This window comes from Amblyomma maculatum, chromosome 1, assembly GCF_055883805.1.
Source record: "Amblyomma maculatum isolate TAMU_Amacu chromosome 1, ASM5588380v1, whole genome shotgun sequence".
NCBI classification, from domain to species: Eukaryota; Metazoa; Arthropoda; class Arachnida; order Ixodida; family Ixodidae; genus Amblyomma; species Amblyomma maculatum.
The window spans coordinates 302478871-302501337 of record NC_139344.1 but is presented as its reverse complement, the minus strand read 5'-3'; the positions used below and the strand labels follow the sequence as shown (position 1 = coordinate 302501337).

Genomic DNA, 22467 nt, shown 5'->3' with positions numbered 1-22467 from the left:
GAATTTATCCAATTTTTACCTTCTGTGTTTTTCACCTGTTGCTTTATTTCTTCGTCCTAGTGACTAGCATACTTAGTGGTTAGTTTCCTAGTTCTTTTCCTCCATTGTGAGTCAACGCTGTTTAGGTATAGGTATTTAAATACTTTAGCTGCCCACCTGTTACTGTCCAATTTCCTTAGGCGTTCCTCATACAATATTTTACTCTGAGCTTCCCGTACTTCGAAAGATGCCCAGCCCATATCTCCCTGTACCGCCTCATTTGTGGTTTTGCCGTCATCCAACGGTTCTCAGATTTATTTCTAATAGCGACTGCACCTCTGCTTTTAGGCACAAAACGCATTTCCGAAAGTAAGCCCGGGCACCATAATTCCTTTCCAAATACCCCTCAACACCAGATACCTGTTGTATCCCCACAATGCCCTATGCTTCATTATCCCGGCATTTCTTCACCCTTTGGCCCTAAGTGATTGCTCATGCTTTTCAATGTATGCCAATCCTTCGTTTACACATACCCCGAGGTATTTATATTCTGCCACTCTGGGTATTTCATGCCCTTGTATTTTAAGACCCTGATCAGTTGAGCTGTTGAAAATCATCAGACCCGACTTAACTGCGCTAAAACTGAAGCCTAGAGTGTCCCCTTCGTCTCTGCAGTACTTTACTAGAGTTTGCAAGTCATCCTATCTCATAACAGCACAATATTGCAACAGTTGTTACACAGAAGCAACTACTGTGGCTGCTGAGCGAGCACTGAGACAGCTGAACCAGCGAACGAGGGCACCAGGAACGGGGGCCCACATTTCGTCGTCTACTTCGTCCCATTTCACTCCTTCTAGCTCTAATGCACGTGTCAATATCATCTGCATACATTAAACCGGGGAGGCACTGCTCTATCACTTTTCCGCCTAATCTATATGACAGGTTAAAACCTAGGTTACTTTTTTGTATCCTGCGTCCCATATTTATCATACAAAGCATGAAGAGTAGCGGTGATAGAGGACAACCTTGTCTTAATCCTTTGCATACTTTGACATCCTCCGTACTTCTTATCCCTTCCCACGTAATTTCTACTTTGTTATCCAGGTATATTTCCCGTAGGAACTCCATTATCTCATAACCGATACCTTCTTCTTTTAATATGTTCCACAGGAGTTCCCTGCTTACGTTGTCGTACGCCCCGTTTATGTCCAGGAAGGCCAAATACAAAGGTCTATTTTCCACTCTAGATATTTCGATGCATTGGGTAAGCACGAACAGGCTATCATCTAAGCGCCTACCATTTCTAAAGCCGTTCTGAAGTTCTCCGAGTATCTCGTTACTTTCTACCCATGCTTGCACCTTTAATTTCACCGCCTGCATGGCTAACCTGTACATAACAGATGTTATGGTAATTGGCCTGTAGGATTTGATGAGCATCCTACCTCCTTTCCCTTTATAAATCAAATTCATTTTACTTTGCCACCACCTGTCTGGAATTTGCTTATTCATAATGACTGTTTCCAAAGCTTTTAACATTGTTCAAACACGTTTTGTAGTTAGTGTTGGTAATTTTTACGTATAGTCTACTACCTATTTTATAGTATTTATGTTGCCTTAGGTATTGAATATATCACGAATCTATTGTGTATTTATTTGTAACTTCCATAACGTGTCTTCACGAGATTAGATTTAGTGGTCCAAACAAAGCCAAAAGCCTTTACAGAAAAAAAACTCACACCTAGTTAATAGTACCTGTTGTGTTTTTCTTCTCTTCTGGGATGGAAGGTTGAGCATGTTCAGTGATTTACAGTTCTGCATTCCTCCCTCCTGTGTTGTGTGCGAGGGGTGTTGCCGCATCCTGTGCGTGGCGCGGCGCGGGAGCCGAGCCGCCGGAATAAAACGATGCTTCCCCGCCGACCCCTCTGCTGCTGTATCTCGTGATCTGGCGCCTGGGAGCCCAAGGTCGAGACATGCGGGGACCGCGCCCCGGCGCTAGGGAAAAGACAGACTTGCCTGCAGATCATGTTCTCGCTGTTTCGTGAACTGACAGAAAGCAGACATGTGTGTGCTGCGCCCCCTCGGCACCGAGAGAGAGAGACTCGCCTGCGGGTCTGACTGTCGGACACTTTGCTTCGTGAACTGAAAGAAAGAAGTTGTGCGTGTGTTGTTTTCCTTTGTTTAACCTCCCCATATAATGTAAAGTTCAATACAGTTTTGTCGTTTGTTCTCATGAAAGTTTCACCGTGTAGTCATTGACTTATCACACACATTCAACAGTACCATAGCACATTAAAAGTAAGGCATGCATGCTGTCGGTGCTCCGGCGGCCATTAGTATAATGGAACCGTTAATCAGGCATTACTCTGAGCTTGGTCTGGACGGAATAACAAAATCGGCCTGCATCAAATGTATAGTTTATGCATTCCCAAAGAGCACATAGCTGATTGCTGTCTATTAGGCAACAAAGAAAGACAGTTCTCTGTTGGCAGCTTCAGTGCCTGTGAGAGTGAATGACAATGTGCATCATTCCCATTTATGTCACATGTTCTTGAGTTGGCTGTTTTTTGTGTCTTTTCATCCGTACATCTTGGGAGAACTGCATTTTATCATTTCCTAGTTTCTGGCGAACCTTCAAAGAGCATGTGATGAAATGTTTTCCAACAAAACAAAACTGATACAGTTTACAGTGTTTGCATTGTAACAGAATGTCCACAAAGACAAGACCGCAAATTAAGCATTGCAAGCAGGCTTTATTTCTATGAAATGTTTGCTCAAAATTATTTTGCCAAGCCCAGTGCTAGATAGTTACATATATCAAAGCAGCAACAGTTTCTTTTTTAACCAGCTGCACGACAGTGCCAGCAACATGGTGTGACCCTTCTTGCTGTCAGTGTGTTGGCCAAAGTCAACCCAGCTGCATTGAATGCCACAAGTGCACCTTTTGTGCTGATTATTACCACCTGCTAAGCAGATGAACCGTTTCTAAAACAGTACTTTGCTTTGCTATAATATCAGTATATATTTAAACCACAGGGCATGACATTTGTCTAAAATATCGCAAACAATAGCGCACCAACGTGCACATGTAGCTACAGACATCACGATAAAAACGCATCAGACACATAAACCTGTGCTAGAGGAAAGCCTCTTAGAAGCTGCCAATCCGACACAACCATATTTTTTTTTTTTTGAAATATCTAGTTGGGCAAAAAGCACACTGCCTCAAGTTATGCACAGTGGAAATGGAAAAAAGAAATGGCACTCAATGAATGGGGGCAAAGGAAGCAAGTGCCTTCTACTTCCTCAAGAGAACATGAGGTGGCACAGGCCTGTCGAGTGACCACTACTGCTGCAGCTGGCTTCTTGTGCATGAAAGTCGGTAAAAATTCATAAAAGGCAAGCGACTAGATCCAATGTCAGACACACCAAAGCCAAAAAAATATAAAGAGCCTCAAACTCTTTCAAACAAAAAAGTTACGCAAAATATATTATTTACGGGGAAGGCAGTGAAACAAGAAAGTGGGCGCATTTTTTTTCCTCTGTCAATAAACAAGAACAGAAAACTTGGTGCTGGGCTTTGCATAATTTTGAAACCCCTGTTGCTTCTCATTTTGCAGCTGTAGCGTCCAACTATTTTCTTCCAGCACAGCACTGTTCTTCATGTCAAGCAAGAGAGTCAGCATGGCCTCAGAAGAGCTTGGCTCGCCGCTTGAGGTCGTTGCGCTTCCACTCGGGCAAGCGATAGAACTCCAACCGGCTCATGTGGAACAACGCTTGGAATTCCTCATTAGACAGGTGACGCTGAAACAAAAAGAACAAGGCCACATTCTCCCATACCATATACAGTTGGCCACATTAAAATGCTGGAAAAAAGTTGCTACCGAAAGAGGTCTATCAGCATGGCTGCAACTAGAATTCCTGATAATAAAGTCAACACTGAACAAAGGGGAATCATAACCTGGCTTAAGCAAAGACATTAAGTCAACCTGTCATAGCTACTTCAGTTGCTTCTTACTCAGCCCGTAGGGGTTCCGAAATGTCGATTAACTGCTTTTTTGACAACTGGTCAAGACTCGTTCTACCATGGCCTTTGTTTCCCTCCTGTGACGGAGCAGCAGTGGGCATCAGGGATCCACAGTTCAAAAGGGCAACACAAAACTCACTTGCATTGCAGGAATCTATGTAAGCCATATAAACAAGTGGGCCCACTGGCGTCTAGCAAACCACTATTTTCAAACTTCTAGGTTTTCCCTGGTGTATAATAGTGGCAGCCATTAAAGGAAACTGCGATTAAGTTGCAAACTTTCAGATTGTTGATAAATGCGCAGTCAGCTGGATGAAGACTTGCAGTAGCGAAAAATCTTAACAACATCCGTAGAGTTAATTAAGGGAAGACTTGAGTCTTAGATGGCCAAAAATCGATTTTGAGAAAAACTCATTTTCGGAACGTTTAGCACTCAAATTATGAACGCTGAATTCAGTCAGGAAATGCGATAAAATCTGCTTTCAAAACGTCACGGCAGCCACGAAATGCCCCTTGAAAAGTGGAATTGAGTTGAAATTCTTGCGCGCGTCGTGCGCATTGCAGCCGGCGATCGTCGCCATCTTGGGCTTTGTTTAAATCTGCTTTCTTAGTGCGCAATTTGAGGTATCTCAAAATGGCTTCGCTCAAGCAGACTGGCTACGCACGCCGGTTTTCCGAATGCCATTTATGGTTTCTGATTAGCTCTCACGCGTCTCCCATTGGCTGGCGTGATCGGCACATCATTTTTTCTTTCTTTCTCTTTTGCACTCGCCGCTGTGGCCACCGCTTCATGCGAGTCTCCATTTGCGCTCGTGTTTCTCGATGCACCGCTTTGTGCAGATATTTTCCTTTGCGATCGAGATGCCAGAAAACAGTAGATTGTAACCGTGCACGCAACAAGCCTTTGGAAGCTGCAAGAAATGGGCGGGAACAAAAACCAGAAGACATCGGCCACAAACATGCCGTCAGAAACTGAATTACAGCCGGTGGCAGACTTGTTAAATGTGATGGGAACATCAACCATGCTGCCCGATGACTTCCCCGTGGGTTCAAATTACGGCGCGAACTGCATCCCGGATCACGGTACACTTTGAGTTGACGCCGCCGCCGCTGCGTACTACTCTACGGCGGAGCTGTCGCAATGTCTGTTCTGTCGGGAAAGTCCACAGTCCAACGAGAGTTTCACCTTGGCGTTAGCGTGGAATGCGATGCGGTACCGAGTGCGTGATTGTGGACATGAAAGTGTTTTATCGCGCACACGAAGCGCGGAACCTGCGGTGAGATCGTGAAGACATGAGAGGTCAACCACTGGAGTGTCACAAAGGACCTTAGCTGTAGCTCAGCTCGCTGATCGCTTTCGCGCTGGCTGCAGCCGGCGCGATTATTCCTGCTTTTTGTTGCACCACGCAGCGCTTCCGCATATTTTATCGAGTACTCAACACACGTGCGTATTGGTTCTTCTATTGTGGCAGCTCGGCCGTGCGTTGGCATCAAAGTAATATATCACGCATCGACTTGCGGAGTGGCCGCAGTGGGGGCCGCGCGCTCAGCAAAAAACCCCAAAGAAAAAAAAAAAAAACTTGCATGAATAACATACTTGCTGTGCGCCAGCATAAAATGAAAATGCACTGCAGAATACATTATGCCATTCTCCCTGACTTGGCAAAATTTTTGATGGTTTCCCTGACATTACCCTGACAATTCCTGGTTGCTAGACACCCTGCTAAAGCTATTTGTCACTTACAGGGTTTCTACAAGTGACAAATAGCTTTAAAGGGACTTTTTCAACAATTATTTTCTTGCTTCACTGGAGAGCTCCATCCCGAAATTAATCAGTACCTGGCTGTATAGCTGAGAACCATTTCAATATTTCCGTATGGTAGTTAAAATTCGCGTCGTGGACATGACTAGTATAGCATGCTATGGACACACTGACTGCCGCATGTGCAGTATGTGTCATTAACTAAGATGCACAGATTTTGTTAAAACTACAATTCAAAGTTCCAAAACAACTAAGTAAGCCCGGTAACACCTACCGGAGATACCAACAACCGTTCTTGCCCATGGCAACGCAGCGCCGCTAACAAGTATGACGGCGTCTTTGGTAGAGTGGCTTTCGTTTTGAACACATTTTAAAAGTGAATCAAGCAAGATTAAAGAATAAAAGTTGCCGCAACTTGTTGAAGCAGAAAAAAGTTTGCCATCTTAAGTTGATATGCATACAAATACCTGACCGTACGACACTGTGGCATAATGTGTAGTACATTCACTTCCGAAAACAGGTGAAATGTTAGTGGAAAGAAAGAGCACAGTATGGTGCCACCAAAACCAGACTTTCCTGATCAATTTTCTCTCGCTACTACGACCAAGTACCAGAATATAGTTTTATGTTCGTCTCTGGAAGCAGACTGTTCCTTTAAGGCTAAAACAACTCAAGGCACAGCTCTTGAGCACAGAAGAAGAGAGGCTCACCTCCAAGTGGCATCGGTCCACATCCACAGGCAGTCGGTAGTTAGATGTCATTAGCAGATGGTACGGGTACAGCTGTAAAATGACAGTTTCTCGAAATGCAATGAGAGCAGCAATTTTGTTCCAACAAGAATAGGCTACACTTAGGGCTGAAACATTCAAGAGGAGCAAGCCATAATGAAATCTGAAGAAATTATACATGACTGAGAAAGCAGCTGCTGGGAAGAGGGCACATTTTCCTCTTCCCGAAGAGCAAGTCTCAATGTTCTGGAAGTATTTCATCTCCAACTAGGATTAACTTTGCAAAAAATACCATTAACTACTCTGTCGGGCATCAATCCTATTCCCACCAGAACACATACCGAGTTTCATTATTCTCTGAACCATACCACTGCACAACAAACATATGCATTATTCTGCCCATCAAAGTACAAATGTACGCATGGGCAGCCAGGATCAATGCACTTTCCTCCTTTTTTTGCATGGATACCTCATAGCACTGCATGCACCTTACATCTCATGAACATTTTGCAGTACTGCTCGCCTTTACGAAGTTTAGTCGTAGCTATGAAACTTGCATATGGAAACTTCTCACATAACACCCAACCTGGTAGGATATTCAAGGAGTTTTAAGAAAATGCATCTCATGACAGTGCCCCATCCTCAAGTCTTTAAAAAATGACTTTGCTTTTAGAGGTCACAGCAATAAAAGCTTTATCAGTATGATCTACAACATCTCACTTTTGGGGGATCAGTAGAAAGGTGCCAGTTGACATTTGGCATTGACCGTCTCAGGTGAGGACTGTAAGAGGCATATCGGAAGCCTGAGTAGCCGTCCGAAAATGGTGTTGATCGAAGGACCGCACTTGTGCTGTGATTCTGCAAGGCCCAATGAATGTGCTTGAACCACCAATACCAGCAGCAGCACTGAGTCATGCATCCAATACAAAGCACACAAACATGATGCTTAACGTAGCCATAGCTGCAGCAAAAATTTCTGCATCTCTCCCATCCTATCTAGGCTCTTTCAACATACATACATTATATTAAAAAAATTTGAGTGATCAGCCATTTTTGCTGTATTGCCAGCATGGACTGATGCACACCTCCCACTTTCACTCATCACCATGACAGAAGCTGGCGTTGATTGCAAATGTGATATGCCCAAGAAACCCCGCATGGAACAACCAGCTAGCAGGGATCACTCCCGATCCTGTCTATGACTACCCAGGACTAATGAGTGGTGCACCTTTGCAAAGTTTTCTTGCTCTCCAGCTACATACATACATGTGACTGGACAGATACCATACGACTGCACTATCTGCTAGAGCACCGTGCACGAGATGGCACATCCTGCAAAACCAATCTGGATTTCCACCATTAATTAACAAAATAACAATTTCATTAGCACAGCCTAGTGGTTAGCCATCCTTGAAATTAAGAAAAGCCATTATTTGACGATTTGCAGCACAAGGAAATCGAGCAAAGCTATGTCCACTACTGACGGGTTTGCTTCATTCGGCACACAGGCAGTCTCAATAGCACACTTTAGGGACTGCAGCACGTCATCATCAGCAGACATTTGCACAGAGCTTTTTGCGTGCGTGAACAAAAATCTGAATATGCATCAAGCCTAGCTTTCTTCATGCTGCAGAGCAATATGCAGAGACTCCTCCTTAATTTCAAAAACTGATATGGTATAGTCTTTTACATGGCTCAGAACTGACCATTGGTCTGCATTATTTTAAAAGCTAATAATTTTTTGTTAATTAGCCACTGAGTTATATAAACTGACATATGACATGGCTGACAATTTTTATCCTGAAAAGACCTTGTTTCTATTTCAAACTCCCTATGCTAGGAATATTTTCAAAGCATTTACTGAAACAGCTAGTATTAGTAGTCAGTATGAAACACTAAAACAGGACATCGTAACAAGTGTGTTTTTGCGTTGTGTTTTATGGCACATAGGCAACTCGGGTCATCATGCGCCAACAGTAAGGCTTGAAATTCAACATTAAACAGTTCGAGATCCTATAGCTTATTTAAAAGATCTGCTTCTTTAATGAATGAAAAATACAAGAAATGCCAATGAGTGACTTTTCTCCAACAACTAATCTCGGTTCTTCAAGTCATGTACATGTAATGTGGTTAGTGGTGACAACGTCTTCACAGAGTTCGCATGTAAATACACCTCGTTTTGCAAGAATCAAGTTGTGTGCTAAAGGAATGTGACCGATTCGGAGGAGACATAAAACGACTTTGATGAAATGCTCTTGGTGAGTATCCATTAAGTGTATTTTGTTGTTTACTTCCTTGTCCCCCCATGAATCCTGCCACTGAATTTTATTGTGGTATGTTTACTTGTTCCGAGCGGCTGTGGCACAGCTTGTTCATTACCCCTACATTACTTGGTACTCAAGTGTGCTTGTGTTTTGTTACATAATGTATATTACATTTCCTAACAAGTGTTCTGTTGAATTTCTAGAGTGTTGAGCTATGATTACACTGAGTGCGTCGGTGTAGATTATACTCTTTTCAATGTTGCTCTTCGCAACTTTTCCTACAGCTAAGAATATGCTAAAAGATTCAGCAGTAGAACATGGTGCACACTGAGGTAACCTAGGTGTTTTTTCACATTTGTCTTCTACTATGCCACTACCAACAAAGAAAGCTGTTTGCCTCCGGCAAGAGGCCTTAAAGGTCCAAACGCTCAATGTTGCATCACTGCGCAAGGTATACAAGACAGCATTGGGTCTACCCATGTCCACTTCCACCACCAAACTGATGACCCTCGGGATCTCCAACACAGTCGACGAGCTGATTGAAGCGACTCTAACTTCCCAATATGAGCGCCTCTCGATGACACATGCGGGCCGTGCAGTACTGAGCCAGGTAGGAATCACTCCTCTGAGGGCGACTTCTACGTATATGGACCTCACACCTGAGCAGAGACTGAGTCTTCGTATACCTCCGCTTCCCAAACATATGCATCCAGAGTATCATACAGAGCGCAGAGCCGACCGAGCGCAGAGCCGACCGAGCCCGGCAACTCCACAAACGTTTTACCGGTCGCCCCGACGTTACGTACACAGATGCCTCCCACCACCCCCGTCGCCCCGCTATGGTTGCAGTTGCATTGGCACCGCACCGAAATTGGCACAACGCCTGCAGCGTCCTCAACGCCGCAACTGTTACCACCGCAGAAGAGGTTGCCATCGCGTTAGCTCTGACCGACCCCTCCACCAAAGTAGTCGTTAGCGATTCCCAACAGGCAATTCGTAACTTCGATGCAGGTCGTATATCCCGACAGGCACACACTATCCTCCGATCTCTCCCCTTACCGTCTACACCTCGTCTTCTCATATGGACCCCAGCTCATGAGGCGCTCAGCGGGAACGCACAGGCGCATGCTCTAGCCCGAGAACTCAGCTACCGGGCGGAGCACCCTCCTCAGCCTGCTGCTTCCTCTGACACTCCCCAAGGCACTCATTCACGCCTTGTTACATACACGGACATCCTCCAGCATTATCGGCTCGAACGGTGTCTATACCCCCCTGCACACCGGGAACTATCCCGGCGCGAGGCCGTCCATTGGCGCAAAATACAAACAGGAACCTTTCCCAACCCATGGCTATATAGCAAAATTTTCCCAAATCTTATTGCACCTAGCTGCAAACACTGCTCACAACCGGCCACATTCATGCACATGGTGTGGACATGTATACGACACAACGCAGACAATACAGCTACAATGGATGCGTGGGAGTCCCTTCTGCGTACCACCGAGCTCGCCCAACAGCGCCAGCTCATTTTGCGCGCATTGGAGGCCGCAGAGTCCCAAGGGATCCTTGCTGACCTTCTCTAAGCAGTGCAACCAGTCTTTCGGCTGGTTCCCCTTCTTTGGGAGTAAATAAAGAGTTTATCATCATCATCATCAATGTTGGCCCAACCACCAGGATCCCTTTTCCCCAGACACGGCTAAGTGTGGGTGCTCACGGCATCGCACAGTACATGCAAATACAGTCGAACCCGGATATATCGAATTCGAAGAGGATCGCGAAATAGTTCGATATATCGATAATTCGATATACAGAAATCGGCTTGTGACGGCACTTATGATGCGAAAACACGATACCATATTTGTCGCGTAATCAACCCACTCGCATAATGAACCCACACTCCACTTTTGCACCCGAGAATTTGAAAAAAAAAAAAAAAATGCGTTAAGGCTAGCTCGCTCACATGCAAGCGACGAGCGGCAGCGACAGAGCGAAAATTTTTAAACTTGTTGGAACTGCGTCCCTCTCGCCGCTCGAGCCACCGCGGCAGCTCAAAACAAGGTTTCTGTGTCGCCGCGGCGGCGGCGGCAGAAATCGCGAGCATTTTCGCTTGCATGTCGATGGCGCGCGTCACTCCGTTTCGGTCGTCTCATCCACAGCTCATTGGCAGCATGCCAAGATGCTGCGCAGCGATAACGTCCAGGCACGTTTATCTTTTGATAGCTCCAGCGGTGGCGGGGAGCGAACTTGGCAGAGTGCCCGTGATGGCTTGATTGCACAAGCCTGGTTCGATTTGTCACGCCGCGCTTGGGGCGGGCGTCATGATCGCAGCTGACCGCGTGCTTTCGCTGATTCATACATGCAAGGATAAACAATAATAAAAAAAAAAAAATAAAAAATAAAAAAATAAAAATAAAATAAAATCCCCACAAAAAAGAAAAAAAGAAGAAGAAGAAAAAAAAAAGAAAACAACCTGCCCCTGCTTAACGTCCGCAGCCGCCATATCTTACGCTATGCCGCGCGTACAGCCCAACGATAAGAAAGGATGACTATCGCAAAAAAAAAAAAAAAGCAAAAAAACAAAAACAAAACAGAGAGAGCCTTTTTAACATCAGCAGGCGCCATACCCACGTCCGCCGCCGCGTGCCGGCCGCCGCGCGCAGAGGGTTCGCAACACACGCTGGAGAAAGCGTCCGACGTCGGAAAACGGGCTGAGCTGGATTGGCGCATGCGTTGTTGCGCGTGCTGAAGGAGAGAGATAGCTCAGCAAAAGAATGGGCACACCCACACACATGGCTTGCAAACGTCATGTGTTGGCGCGCGGGAAACAACAACTGCAGATGCGCGCGCCTTTGGGGAATGGGCGCGGCGCTGCCCAGACCAGCCATCGCCGAATTGTCCCCTCTCATTCCTTCCGCGTGTGGCTTGAAAACGTCACGCGGCAAACGGCCAAGGGTGATGCGATCGTCTTTGGGGAAGGCACACTTTCCAGTGCGTGGTGCGGAGTTCGATATATCGAACGACCGGTGAAATTGAGTTCGATATATGACGCGGCTTTCCTATACTTTTACATGGGATTTTCAAGGGGATATTTCGTGAGTTAGATATAACCAAAATTCGATATATCCGGGTTCGATATAACCGGGTTCGACTGTATCTGCTTTAACAGATGCCCCTTGCGGGGAAATGTGCTTTTTGTAACACCCTTATACATTATTGAATTACACTCCCCACGTCATCATCATCATCCTCAGCCTGACTGCAGGGCGAAGGCCTCTCCCATAGTCCTCCAATTAAGCCGGTCCTGAGCGAGCTGCATTCACTTGACCCCTGCGAACTTCTTAATCTCATCCGCCCACCTAATTTTCTGCCGTCCCCTGCTACGCTTTCCTTCCTTTGGAATCCAGTTTGTTGCCCTAAGCGACCATCGATTATCCTTTCTTCGTGCTACATGTCCTGCCCATTTCTTCAATGTCAGTGACTTGAGTTATTTCTCTGACCCACTCTGCACGTTTCCTATCTCTTAAAGTTATCCCTACCATTTTTCTTTCCATAGCCCTCTGCGTTGTCCTCAACTTAAGTATACCCTCTTTGTTAGCTTCCACGTTTCAGCCCCATAGGTAAGTACAGGTAAGTACACTTTCCTCTTGAGCGATACTGGTAAGCTGCTAGTCATAATCTGGGAGTGCTTGCCAAATGCGCTTCATCCCAGCCTTACGGCCGTATCCACAAACGTGCCTCGACTCGACGTTCCACCTCCACTCCTTGGAGTGGAGAATACAGCCGCTCCTCCACTCCAGGGCCGATTCAGATTCAAGAACGCCCCTCGGTGTTTCCTCCAACAAGTTCTCCTCGAGAATACATTCTCCACTCAAAGCCGTGCATTGGCATATGGGGACGAGATTAAGGTGAACTGTTGGCCCGAAAACTGCGTGCTGAAGTGTGTAACATGCACAGTTTTTCATGTCAAGTCTTCTAAACAACTCTCGCAAGCGACCTCGACGTTAACAGCATAGTGGAACTTGTTTTGTGGGCTGGATGAAAAAGGCGGGTGTGAAAAATGGCCGAAAATGCTTTTGCATCTGGCTACAGCCACTGCTGGTGACGTAGAGTTTACGCAGAGCATGAAGTAGGTTCCGAGAAATGGTGTCAATACTTCGGTTTACTTTTTTTGGTGTGAGATCAACGCTTGGCCTTTGCCACTTTGCCACTTTGCCAGGCTTTGACAGACTTTTTTTTTATTGCCGGGCTTTGACAGACATCAAAATATATTGCAGGAAACAAAAAAAGTAAAAACCGCCAACTCCTACGAGCATGGCTCCTTCATAGGGCTCGGACAGTTCGGGGGCGAGCGGTGAAAACAAGCGTGCTGCTTCACAGCGCGTTCCAGCTCATGCACACTGAATTTGACTCTCCAGAAGCAAATGCTGCGTGCGGTTTCCAAACAACTTGAGATTCCTAATTGAAAATGAGTTTGAGAAGCCTTACCCTTCATCGGCCACGAATATCCCTCTGTAGGACTAGCACACCACACCAACGCGCTCCCTCAACAGTGCCGCGCGTCCGACGACCTACTACCCTCGGGCGACGGGGAAGCCATTGATGAGTGGGCTGCAGCACAGATGTCCGCACAGTCCCACCGCGCCTCCGGTGCCCCCCAGCTTACTACATGCAACACGCTGTTCCCCCACAAGTTCACCGCCATCTGCGGAAGTGCGCAGGGCGAGAGGGCGAGCCACGGAGAATGCGCCGCCACCGCTCGACTCTCGAGTCCGGCCGCGGGTGAGCTCATCATTAACGGTCAAATTGCGCCTCAACTCTGCACTCGGTAGGCTCCGAAAAGTTGTCCACTTATCCGGTGACGACTTGAAATGTCCCCGCGCCACACAAGCGAATTGCGATGATGCGACGATCAACACAGCACAGACGTTGGTGGCTGATCACGGTTATCCATGTTCAGCGTGAGCGGCAGAGGCTAGCCATGGCTGCATTCGTAAAACGATAGCGTGAAGGAAGTCCCGGGTCGCTGTCACTCTCAGCCGATGCTCTAGAGAAAGGTTCGGTGCATCCTCATCATATCAGCTTTCGTGCAAATTTTGGTATACCGGCATAACGAGCCAGCGATGCGATGTCTGCCATGTTTACAAGCGGAGTGGCGGTCGAGGAGCGGCCAAGGTAGCGTGATTCTCCTTGTTGTTTCCCTTTCATGGTCCGGATCTGTGGTTACTACCTGTCCTAAATAGATATATTTGCCTACTACTTCCAGTGCTTCACTACTTAACGTAAACTGCTGTTCCTTTCCTAGGTTATTGAACATTACCTTAGTCTTCTGCACATTGATTTTCAAGCCTACTTTTTTACTTTTCCTGTCTAGGTCTTCAATCATTCTTTGCAATTTATCCCCTGAGTTACTTAGCAAGGCAATGTCATCAGCAAATCGCAGATTACTGAGGTATTCTCCATCTACTCTTATCCCTAATTGCTCCCATTCCAAGTATCTGAATACTTTTTCTAAGCAAGCTGTGAATAGTACTGGAGAGATCGTGTCTCCTTGCCTAACAACTTTCTTTATAGGAATTTTGTTTCTTTATGCAGAACTATGGTTGCTGCCCACCATCTATATATATCTTCCAGCACCTCCATGTACGGCTTGTCAACACCCTGATTTCGCAATAACTGTATGACCGCCGAGGTTTCTACTGAGTCAAAAGCTTTTTCATAATCAATGAATGCTATGTATAAGGGCCAGTTATTTTCCGAGCATTTTTCTATCATCTGGTTGATGGTATGGATATGATCGATAGTGGAGTATCCTTTCCGAAAACTTGCTTGATCTTTTGCTTGGTTGCAATCTAAAGTTGCCCTGATTCTATTAGCGATTACTTTGGTAAATACCTTATACATAACGGACAGTAAGCTGATTGGTCTGTAATTTTTCAAGTCCTTAGCGTCCCCTTTCTTATGAATTAAGATAATGTTTGCGTTCTTCCATGGTTCCGGTACCGTCGACGACACCAGGCACTGCGTATACAGGGTGGCCAGCTTTTTAGCACGATATCCCCACCGTCCTTAAACAAATCTATCCCCTCCAGCTGCTTTCCCCTTTTTCATAGTTTCTAATGCTTTCTTAACTTCATCCTTCGTCACTGGCGGAACGTCTGACTGCATTTCCCTCCCACCTATCTCATTATTGTTGTGACTTTGTTGGCTGCTGGAGAGATCAGTATAGAACTCCTCGGCTACTTTGACTATCTTGTCCATGTTAGTAATGACATTGCTTGCCTTGTCCTTTAGCGCACACATCTGACTTTTGCCTATGCCCAATTTCTTCTTCATCGCTTTAAGGCTTCCCCGTTCTTCACAGCATGCTCAATTTTCTCCATGTTATACTTCCTTATATCGGCCACTTTGCGCTTATTGATTAGCTTTGATATCTCTGCCAATTCTATCTGGTCTAAATGCACAAATATCCACTATAACAAACACTTGATTTACCAATCTACACACAGCAGAAATTCAAATAAATAGAACAAAATAACACTTACCATGGCGGTCCCATTATGGTCTGAAGCTCCAGACACTGAGAACAAAACACATGGTTAGTCTCTGCCCATTTACCCGCTCACAACTTATGTTGAAGGACTTACCATCAGATTTGCCACAGCTGAATTCTGTGCTGTGAGTTTTTTCAAGCTTGCTGAAGGACAAGTCTTCAGCCTAAACGAAGTGGCAAAGACCACGAAAAGGTAAGAGACATGGCTCATTGGAGTATGGCATTTGCGTTACACAAGCTGCAGCTGCACAGCATAAAAAAGCAGGCCTGGACAAAATGATTTCACACATGTGCTAAGCCAGGGATTCTCAAAAAATATTGCCTCAAGGAGCCCCAACACTCATTACCACTTAGTTCACTTTTGTAGACTTTGTTTTCCTAATCAAGGTAGCCGATGATTTCTATATGGACCTATACAGTAGCCAAAGTAGTCAGGACAAAAATAAGATTGCTTAGTGAAGAGCAATCATTTCTATATGAACCTATACAGTAGCCAAAGTAGTCAGGACAAAAATAAGATTGCTTAGTGAAGAGCAATCATGTTCCGCCAGTTACAAAGGACAAGGTTAAGGAAACCTTAGAAACTATGAAAAGGGGAAAAGCAGCTGGGTAGGATCAGGTAACTACAGATTTGTTGAAGGATGGAGGGGACATCGTGCTAGAAAAACTGGCCACCCTGTATACGCAGTGCCTGGTGTCATCGATGGTACTGGAACCATGGAAGAACCCAAAAATTATCTTAATTCATAAGAAAGGGGACGCTAAGGACTTGAAAAATTACAGACCAATCAGCTTACTGTCTGTTACGTATAAGGTATTTACTAAGGTAATCATTAATGGGATCAGGACAACCATAGACTAATCAGCTAAAGGATCAAACAGGATTTCGGAAGGGGTGCTCCATCATCGATCATATGCACACTATCAACCAGGTGATAAAAAAGTGATCAGAATATAACGAGTCCCTATACGTAGCATTCATTTACTACGGGAAAGCATTTGACTCAGTCGAAACCTTGGCAGTCATGCAGGCATTGCAAGGTCAGGGTGTAGGCGAGGCATATGTGAAAGTGCTGGAAGATATATATAATGGCTGCACAGCAACCATAGTTCTGCATAAGGAAAGTGATAAAATTCCAATTAAGAAAGGTGCTAGGCAAGGAGACACAGTCTCCTCAGTGCTATTTACAGCTTGCCTAGAGAGTGTATTCAAAGGCATGGAATGGGAGCAGTTAGGCATCAGGGAGGACAGAGAATATCTCAGTAATCTGCAATTCACTGTTGATATTGCCTTGTTAAGTAATTCAGGGGACCAATTGCAACTCATGATTAATGATCTAGAGAAGAGAAGCAGAAAGGTAGGCCTAAAGATTAATATCCAGAAGACTAAGGTAATGCTGAACAGTAGTTTACAATAGGTAGTGAAGCTCTGGAAGTGGTAGGCGAATATGTCTACTTAGGACAGGTAGGAACTGCAAATCCGGACCACAAAAGGGAAATAACTGAGAGAATAAGATTGGGATGGAGCGCATTTGGAAGGTACTCAAACATTATGTTTAGCAGCTTACCGGTATCACTCAAGAGGCAAGTGTATAACAGTTGCATCCTACCAGTACTCACCTATGGGACTGAAACATAGAGGTTAACGAAAAGGGTCCTACTTAAGTTGAGGACAACGCTGAGGGCCATGGAATGGAAAATGTTAGGTGTAACGTTAAGAGATAGGAAGCGTGCAGAGTGGGTCAGAGAAATAACTCAAGTAACTAACATTCTAGTTGAAATGAAGAGGAAATGGGCATGAGCAGAACATGTAATGCGAAAAGAGTAACCGATGGTCTCTAAGAGTAGCCAACTGGATTCCAAGGGAACGAGGCGGCAGAAAATTGGGTGGGTGGATGAGGTTAAAAAGCTTGCGGGCGTCAAGTGGATGCAGCTTGCACAGGACCAGGTTAATTGGAGGAAAATAAAAGAGGCGTTCGCCCTGGCTGGGGCTAGATCCAGCGATGGTTCCGTTCGGAAACTGGTTCCTTTCGCCGCTCCTAATTGGTTGCTGCGTCACGTCCGGCATGACCCCCAAAACTTCCAGAGGCGGCTCTGCGTTTTTCGCCTACGTCACGGGGCGGGGTCACCACTCCGAAAGGAACAGTTTTGCCTGCCAGTGCAGGAACCGCGACGAGTTGGTCCGCTTTGAGAGGGAACCGCTCTGCGCTCGCTGTGGCGCCTCATGGCCGTAGTTGAGCGACGGCGCGTGGCACGCAGCTGCTTGAGTACTGCCGTGGTATCTTTTCTTTCATTTGCGCGGGGGGGGGGGGGGGGGGGGGGGGGGGTAGCGCTTTGTTGTTTTAGTAAACTAGCAGTATAAAAAAACAACAACACGAGACTAAACTTTCTACATGTCTGAGGAGGTTTGGCGGCAACACTAAGACTGTGTGCCAATCGCGCGCGAAGGGAAGTGAGGACGAAGGGGTATGCCGGGCTGCCGTCAGAAGCGAAGGCGCTCTACGGGCTTCGATCGGTACTCTGTGATCGGGAGCTCTCGGTCAACAGCAGTGCGACCATTTGAATCCGGTAGTCGTAGAGACAAATAATTCGTGTCCGTAAGTGTGCGGCTGAGTTTTTGCCCCCTTCTGCATCAGCGGAAGGGGAGCAGACTGTGGCTGACTGGATCCAGTGGGGTTGGATTGCATGTGTAATCGGCTGCGTTCTACATTGACAGCTATTCACGGAAAGGTCGCGCATACTCACGACGCTTGAGGGGCCGATAAGGCTACGTACGCTGCCCCTCTACATAGGCAGGAACGGACGCGCCGGTGCGGTGCCGGTATCAAGCAGCTTGTTCGTACTCGCAACGGCGGCAGCAACTCGTCGGTCATACAGCTAGCGGGATTCAGACTGCATATCACGGGCGTTGTAGACCTCGTTCTTATAATTATTGCCATTCTGTGCAAAAGACAGAACTTACAAAAACTTCACACCATCTAGCGGCGAAAAGGGTACTCATGAGCCAAGAAAATTGCTTGGCAGTTGTTAACAGGAAGTTTCCAAGAATATTTCATCTGTTATTCACTAGTTTGCATTAATATGTAATTATTAGATTTATTTCGTGCTTAACACCACTTCGGTACAAGTATTTGGTACCAGAAAAAGCCACATGCTCGTGATGGACACGCCTACTATCTGGCGCCATCGCTTATTGGCCGCTGTCTTTCCCGTCCCCCCGCGAGGTGGCGCTCGCTGTCTTGCTGACGTCAAAATTGACGTCATCTTAAAAGAGAACGGTTCCCGAAAGGAACCTTCGCTGGATGCGGCCCCTGCAGTGAGTATAGTCCGGCTGATGATGATGGATGATAATAATGACATCATGCTGTGTCCTTTCGTTGCTACTGACCTTTCACCTGTTGTCGGCAGTCTTACAGACAGGTGTTTAGGTTGAGATAGCCTACTTTTCTCTCAACAAGTTAAAGCCACTTCTAGCCTTCAGTCTTCCTTGATTCGCTTGTAAAATGCATTCAAAGCAGATTTCTGCACAACCAAAGACGCCGCCATACTTGTAGCAGCGCTACTAAAAGCAAAAACTGTTGTTGGTATCTGTGGTAGATTTCACTTGGGTATTTATTTATTGATTTAATTCTGTTTCAAGCTGTTTTGGTGTTTAGCAAAGTTTACGTATGTTAGTTAATGAATCGTTCTGCATGTCACTTAAGTGGCAGTCAGGTTCATAGAGCTGCGCATAGTTACTGCACTAACTATATGTCATGTCCACAGCATCATTGTTTGCAGATGCAGACTACCACTGAGAAAATGAGACCATCATATGGAATAATCAAGTTTTAAATGGTTTTGACGTGTTTCTCCATAGCCAAGTATTCGTTAATTTGAGGATTGAGCTTTCTAGTGAAGCAAAAAAAAAAAATTGTTGAAAAATGTCAGTAGACTGTCCCTTTGAGGCAAGCAAAAAAAAAAAAAAAAAAAAAAAAGTCACCCAAGGACGCTGTGCTCTGTTAAAATCCTTACGAGTGACCCTTGCTTTTGAATGGTACTTATGTAGAAACATGTGACAAACTGATTAAGGAATGCAGTTAATTGCAAGATCAATGCATTTCACAGTTAAATCTAACTGCTAGCCCCAATGCAGCATTCATGTTTCCTTCCCAAAATGACCCTTACTTGTCATGATGGTGGATGGAGGTGATGTGGCATGTGCTAACTGCAGATGTTTATCGATATTTGCAAACCACTCGTGTGGCTGTCATCACCAGCACTGAGGTAGCCATTTGTTGCAAGGGCTAACATGATTGGTGCCCTTCCACTGCACTGACCGGGTCAAGTTGGCTGCACAACTTATTCAGAATACCCATTACATATGCCCAGGCACTCGGATTATTCTTTCCATTGAGTACACATAATTTTGACTAGCGAAAAAAAGTTATTGTGGTTCTACTCTATTTTTATATTTGCTGCTGTTTGTTTCAAAAACTTGGCTTTTACATGAATTAAATTACATAGTTTGGTTTGTAGGGTTTAACGCTCCCAAGCAACTCTGCATGTGAGATGTGGCTAAGTGGAGGGTTTTTTAACTTGCTCCTTCATCACCTTGCATTCCATCGAAAAGTGGCCGCCGGGATTGAACCCTCATGTCTTTGTCCTATCCACTGAGCTACCGTGGCGGGTAGGTTCTGTTACTAATTCACCATTTTTCTCTTTAACTGTGGCACATATGGAAATTTATGGTGGTAGTGGCAAAAAGAGATTGTGAAGAAAACATAACTAGACAAATGCCACTTTCAACTAGAATAATGTGAGCTGGTTTCATGCTCTGTCTTCACCTCACTTCGTGTGCAGTGTGATAAAATCTCTATTACCAATTATCCTCTCTGTGGAAGGCTATTTCCTTTTCTCGTGTGGCATCTATTTGGACACACTTAGCAAGCTTAAATACAATGGACACCACTTACAATGTAACTGGTTATAGTACAAGACCGGGTATAATGCAGCTTTGCCAGCCACCAGTCTGCCTCTCATAGAGCTCATTGTAAAGTCATACCGCTTATTATGCACTCGCGCGAAGCGAAATATCGGTTTAGTGCAGTATTAAAATCAATTTGCTGACAAGAAGTGCACTTCCCTGCAGTTCACCCGGTGTGGCCCAGCACATCGCACCATGTGTCTAGGGCGCGACACGAATGCATGCACCACGTGCGTGCCACTCATTTCCTCTCTCCTTCAGTCTCCACACGTTGCTCCATTTTTGCACAAAATTGCGCAATGGCTACTCTTTTCCCTCTGTCGTTCTTTTGCGTTTCTCCTTTACATGCATCTGGATCGCACCATCTTTTCTCGTCATGGCCCTTCTAATGCTTTCCAAACTACCTCCCTCAAACTAATACCTCCCCCCTGCTATTCCTTAGCCCAATGCCATAGCTGCCCACTGCCTGGTCTCCAGTTTGCTTTCTGCCTATCTTGGCATTGAAGCCGCCCACCAATACAGTGTACTGTGTTTTTACTTCCTCCATTGCCGATTCTACATCTTCATAAAAGCTTTCGACTGCATGGTCATGATTACATGTAGGCGCGTATGCTTCTACAACCTTCAGTTTATGCCGCTTATTAGACCTAGTTACGATGCCTGCCACCCTCTCATTAATACTATAGAATTCATTTATATTACCAGCTATATCCATATTGACAAGGAAACCCACTCCTAGTTCTCGTCTCTCTGGTAAACCTCGAAAAAAGAGTACATGCCCGCCCTTCAGTACAGTATATGCCTCATTCGGCCTCCTAACCTCGCTAAGCCCTATGATACCCCATTTCATACCTTCTAGTTCCTCTAACAGCACTGCTAAACTAGCCCACTAGCTAGGGTTCTAGCATTAAACGTTGCCAGGGTCAATTTCCAATGGCGGCCTATCCAGTGGAGCCAGAAATTCTTAGCACCCCCGCTTCATTACAGATCTGACAACCATCGTGGTCAGTTGCTAAGCAGCCGTTGGCCGGAGGTTTACTAGAGAATTCATGAGGTTGTGGCCAATTACTGCACCAGGGTGGCCAAATCCTGTTCTGGTGAGGGAGTGCATTGTCGGAGGTGTTCACTGGCATCAAGTTGCACCTCAAACCTGTTTATGCAATTCCATCGCCACGAGGATTTTTACTTTGTTTTTTTTTCATCCAGTGAAGAATTGAGTTGGAACGGGGTGCAAACCACGGTCCTCTTGCATGCAAGGTGGATGTTCTACCGCTACGCCATCACTGCCACCAGTATGAAGCCACCATCTGCTAAAATCTAAACTAAATAAACTAAATATAAATTCCTGGTTAAACCACGAGTTCTTCCCTCAATACTGCCACCAATTGGTAAGATCTACCAGAATATGCGACTGCGGAAGTAGACTGTCCCTATAAGCATAATTCATAGAAACTATCACTGCATGCCCCTACAAATCCACCACTGGCCCTTAGTATTAAGACTTCCTTTTTCCCACACCCAGTAGAATGCACTTCCAACTAATGTTTTTTGCTGCAGGAACGTGACTGAAGAACATATATGAAATGTTGTTCCTTGAATTTATTATTTGCTCTTTTTTTTTTGCTGTTTCATCTGTTTTCAGTGCTTGCTCATAACTGTGCTGTATGGCATCTATTTTTGTCCTGTTGGCCCCTGCTCATACTCAATTGACAACGCATCAGTCCCTCGTTACCACTGAGCTTTGCTTAGCTTGAACTCTGCACTCTCATTAAAATAAGACTTGTGAAGATTTGATGGTACAGCCTTTTTCTCAAGGAATATCTGCTTCCCAAGGAGACACATACCCAAGCAAATTAATTTTCAGTAGTGGTGGACTAAATTATAGTAAAAACTCTTCAAACATATAGCTAATTAACTAGAACTCAATCAGCCTACGTCAATGGTTAGTGCTAGTGGAGAGTTTAAAGTCGTGAACAAGACAATACTGCATCCGTTTCTCATGCGGAGAAATACTTTCCAGAAGCCCTGCAGCACAAGAAATTTCAGTGCTTTTTCCCATACAAAACTGCGATGCAAGACACCAAACATGCAGAAAGGGCGCAGTGACCAAGGCAAAAAATTAAAACTGCCTACTATACTACGTCGTGCCATAGTTTGCCCCACTGATTGCAAATATGATTGCCATACATTCATG

General features: G+C 45.3%; 1 protein-coding gene across 6 annotated transcripts in view; it reads right to left on the bottom strand.

Moving 5' to 3' along the window:
• Window positions 1-2709: 2709 nt before the first annotated feature.
• Unc-115a (actin binding LIM protein Uncoordinated 115a) overlaps window positions 2710-22467 on the bottom strand; it is a 265949-nt gene continuing 246191 nt past the window's right edge. For 4 of the 6 annotated variants that reach the window (XM_084575542.1, XM_084608895.1, XM_084609480.1 and 1 more), the window contains 5 exons: window positions 15402-15471; window positions 15300-15334; window positions 7214-7351; window positions 6476-6547; window positions 2710-3780 (listed from right to left, as the gene is read on the bottom strand). In XM_084575542.1, coding sequence (XP_084431668.1) covers window positions 3667-3780; window positions 6476-6547; window positions 7214-7351; window positions 15300-15334; window positions 15402-15471 — 429 coding nt within the window. In that variant the 3' untranslated portion in view covers window positions 2710-3666. The remainder of the gene's footprint in view (window positions 3781-6475; window positions 6548-7213; window positions 7352-15299; window positions 15335-15401; window positions 15472-22467) is intronic. The other 2 variants (XM_084577455.1, XM_084576663.1) reach the window with 2 other exon arrangements.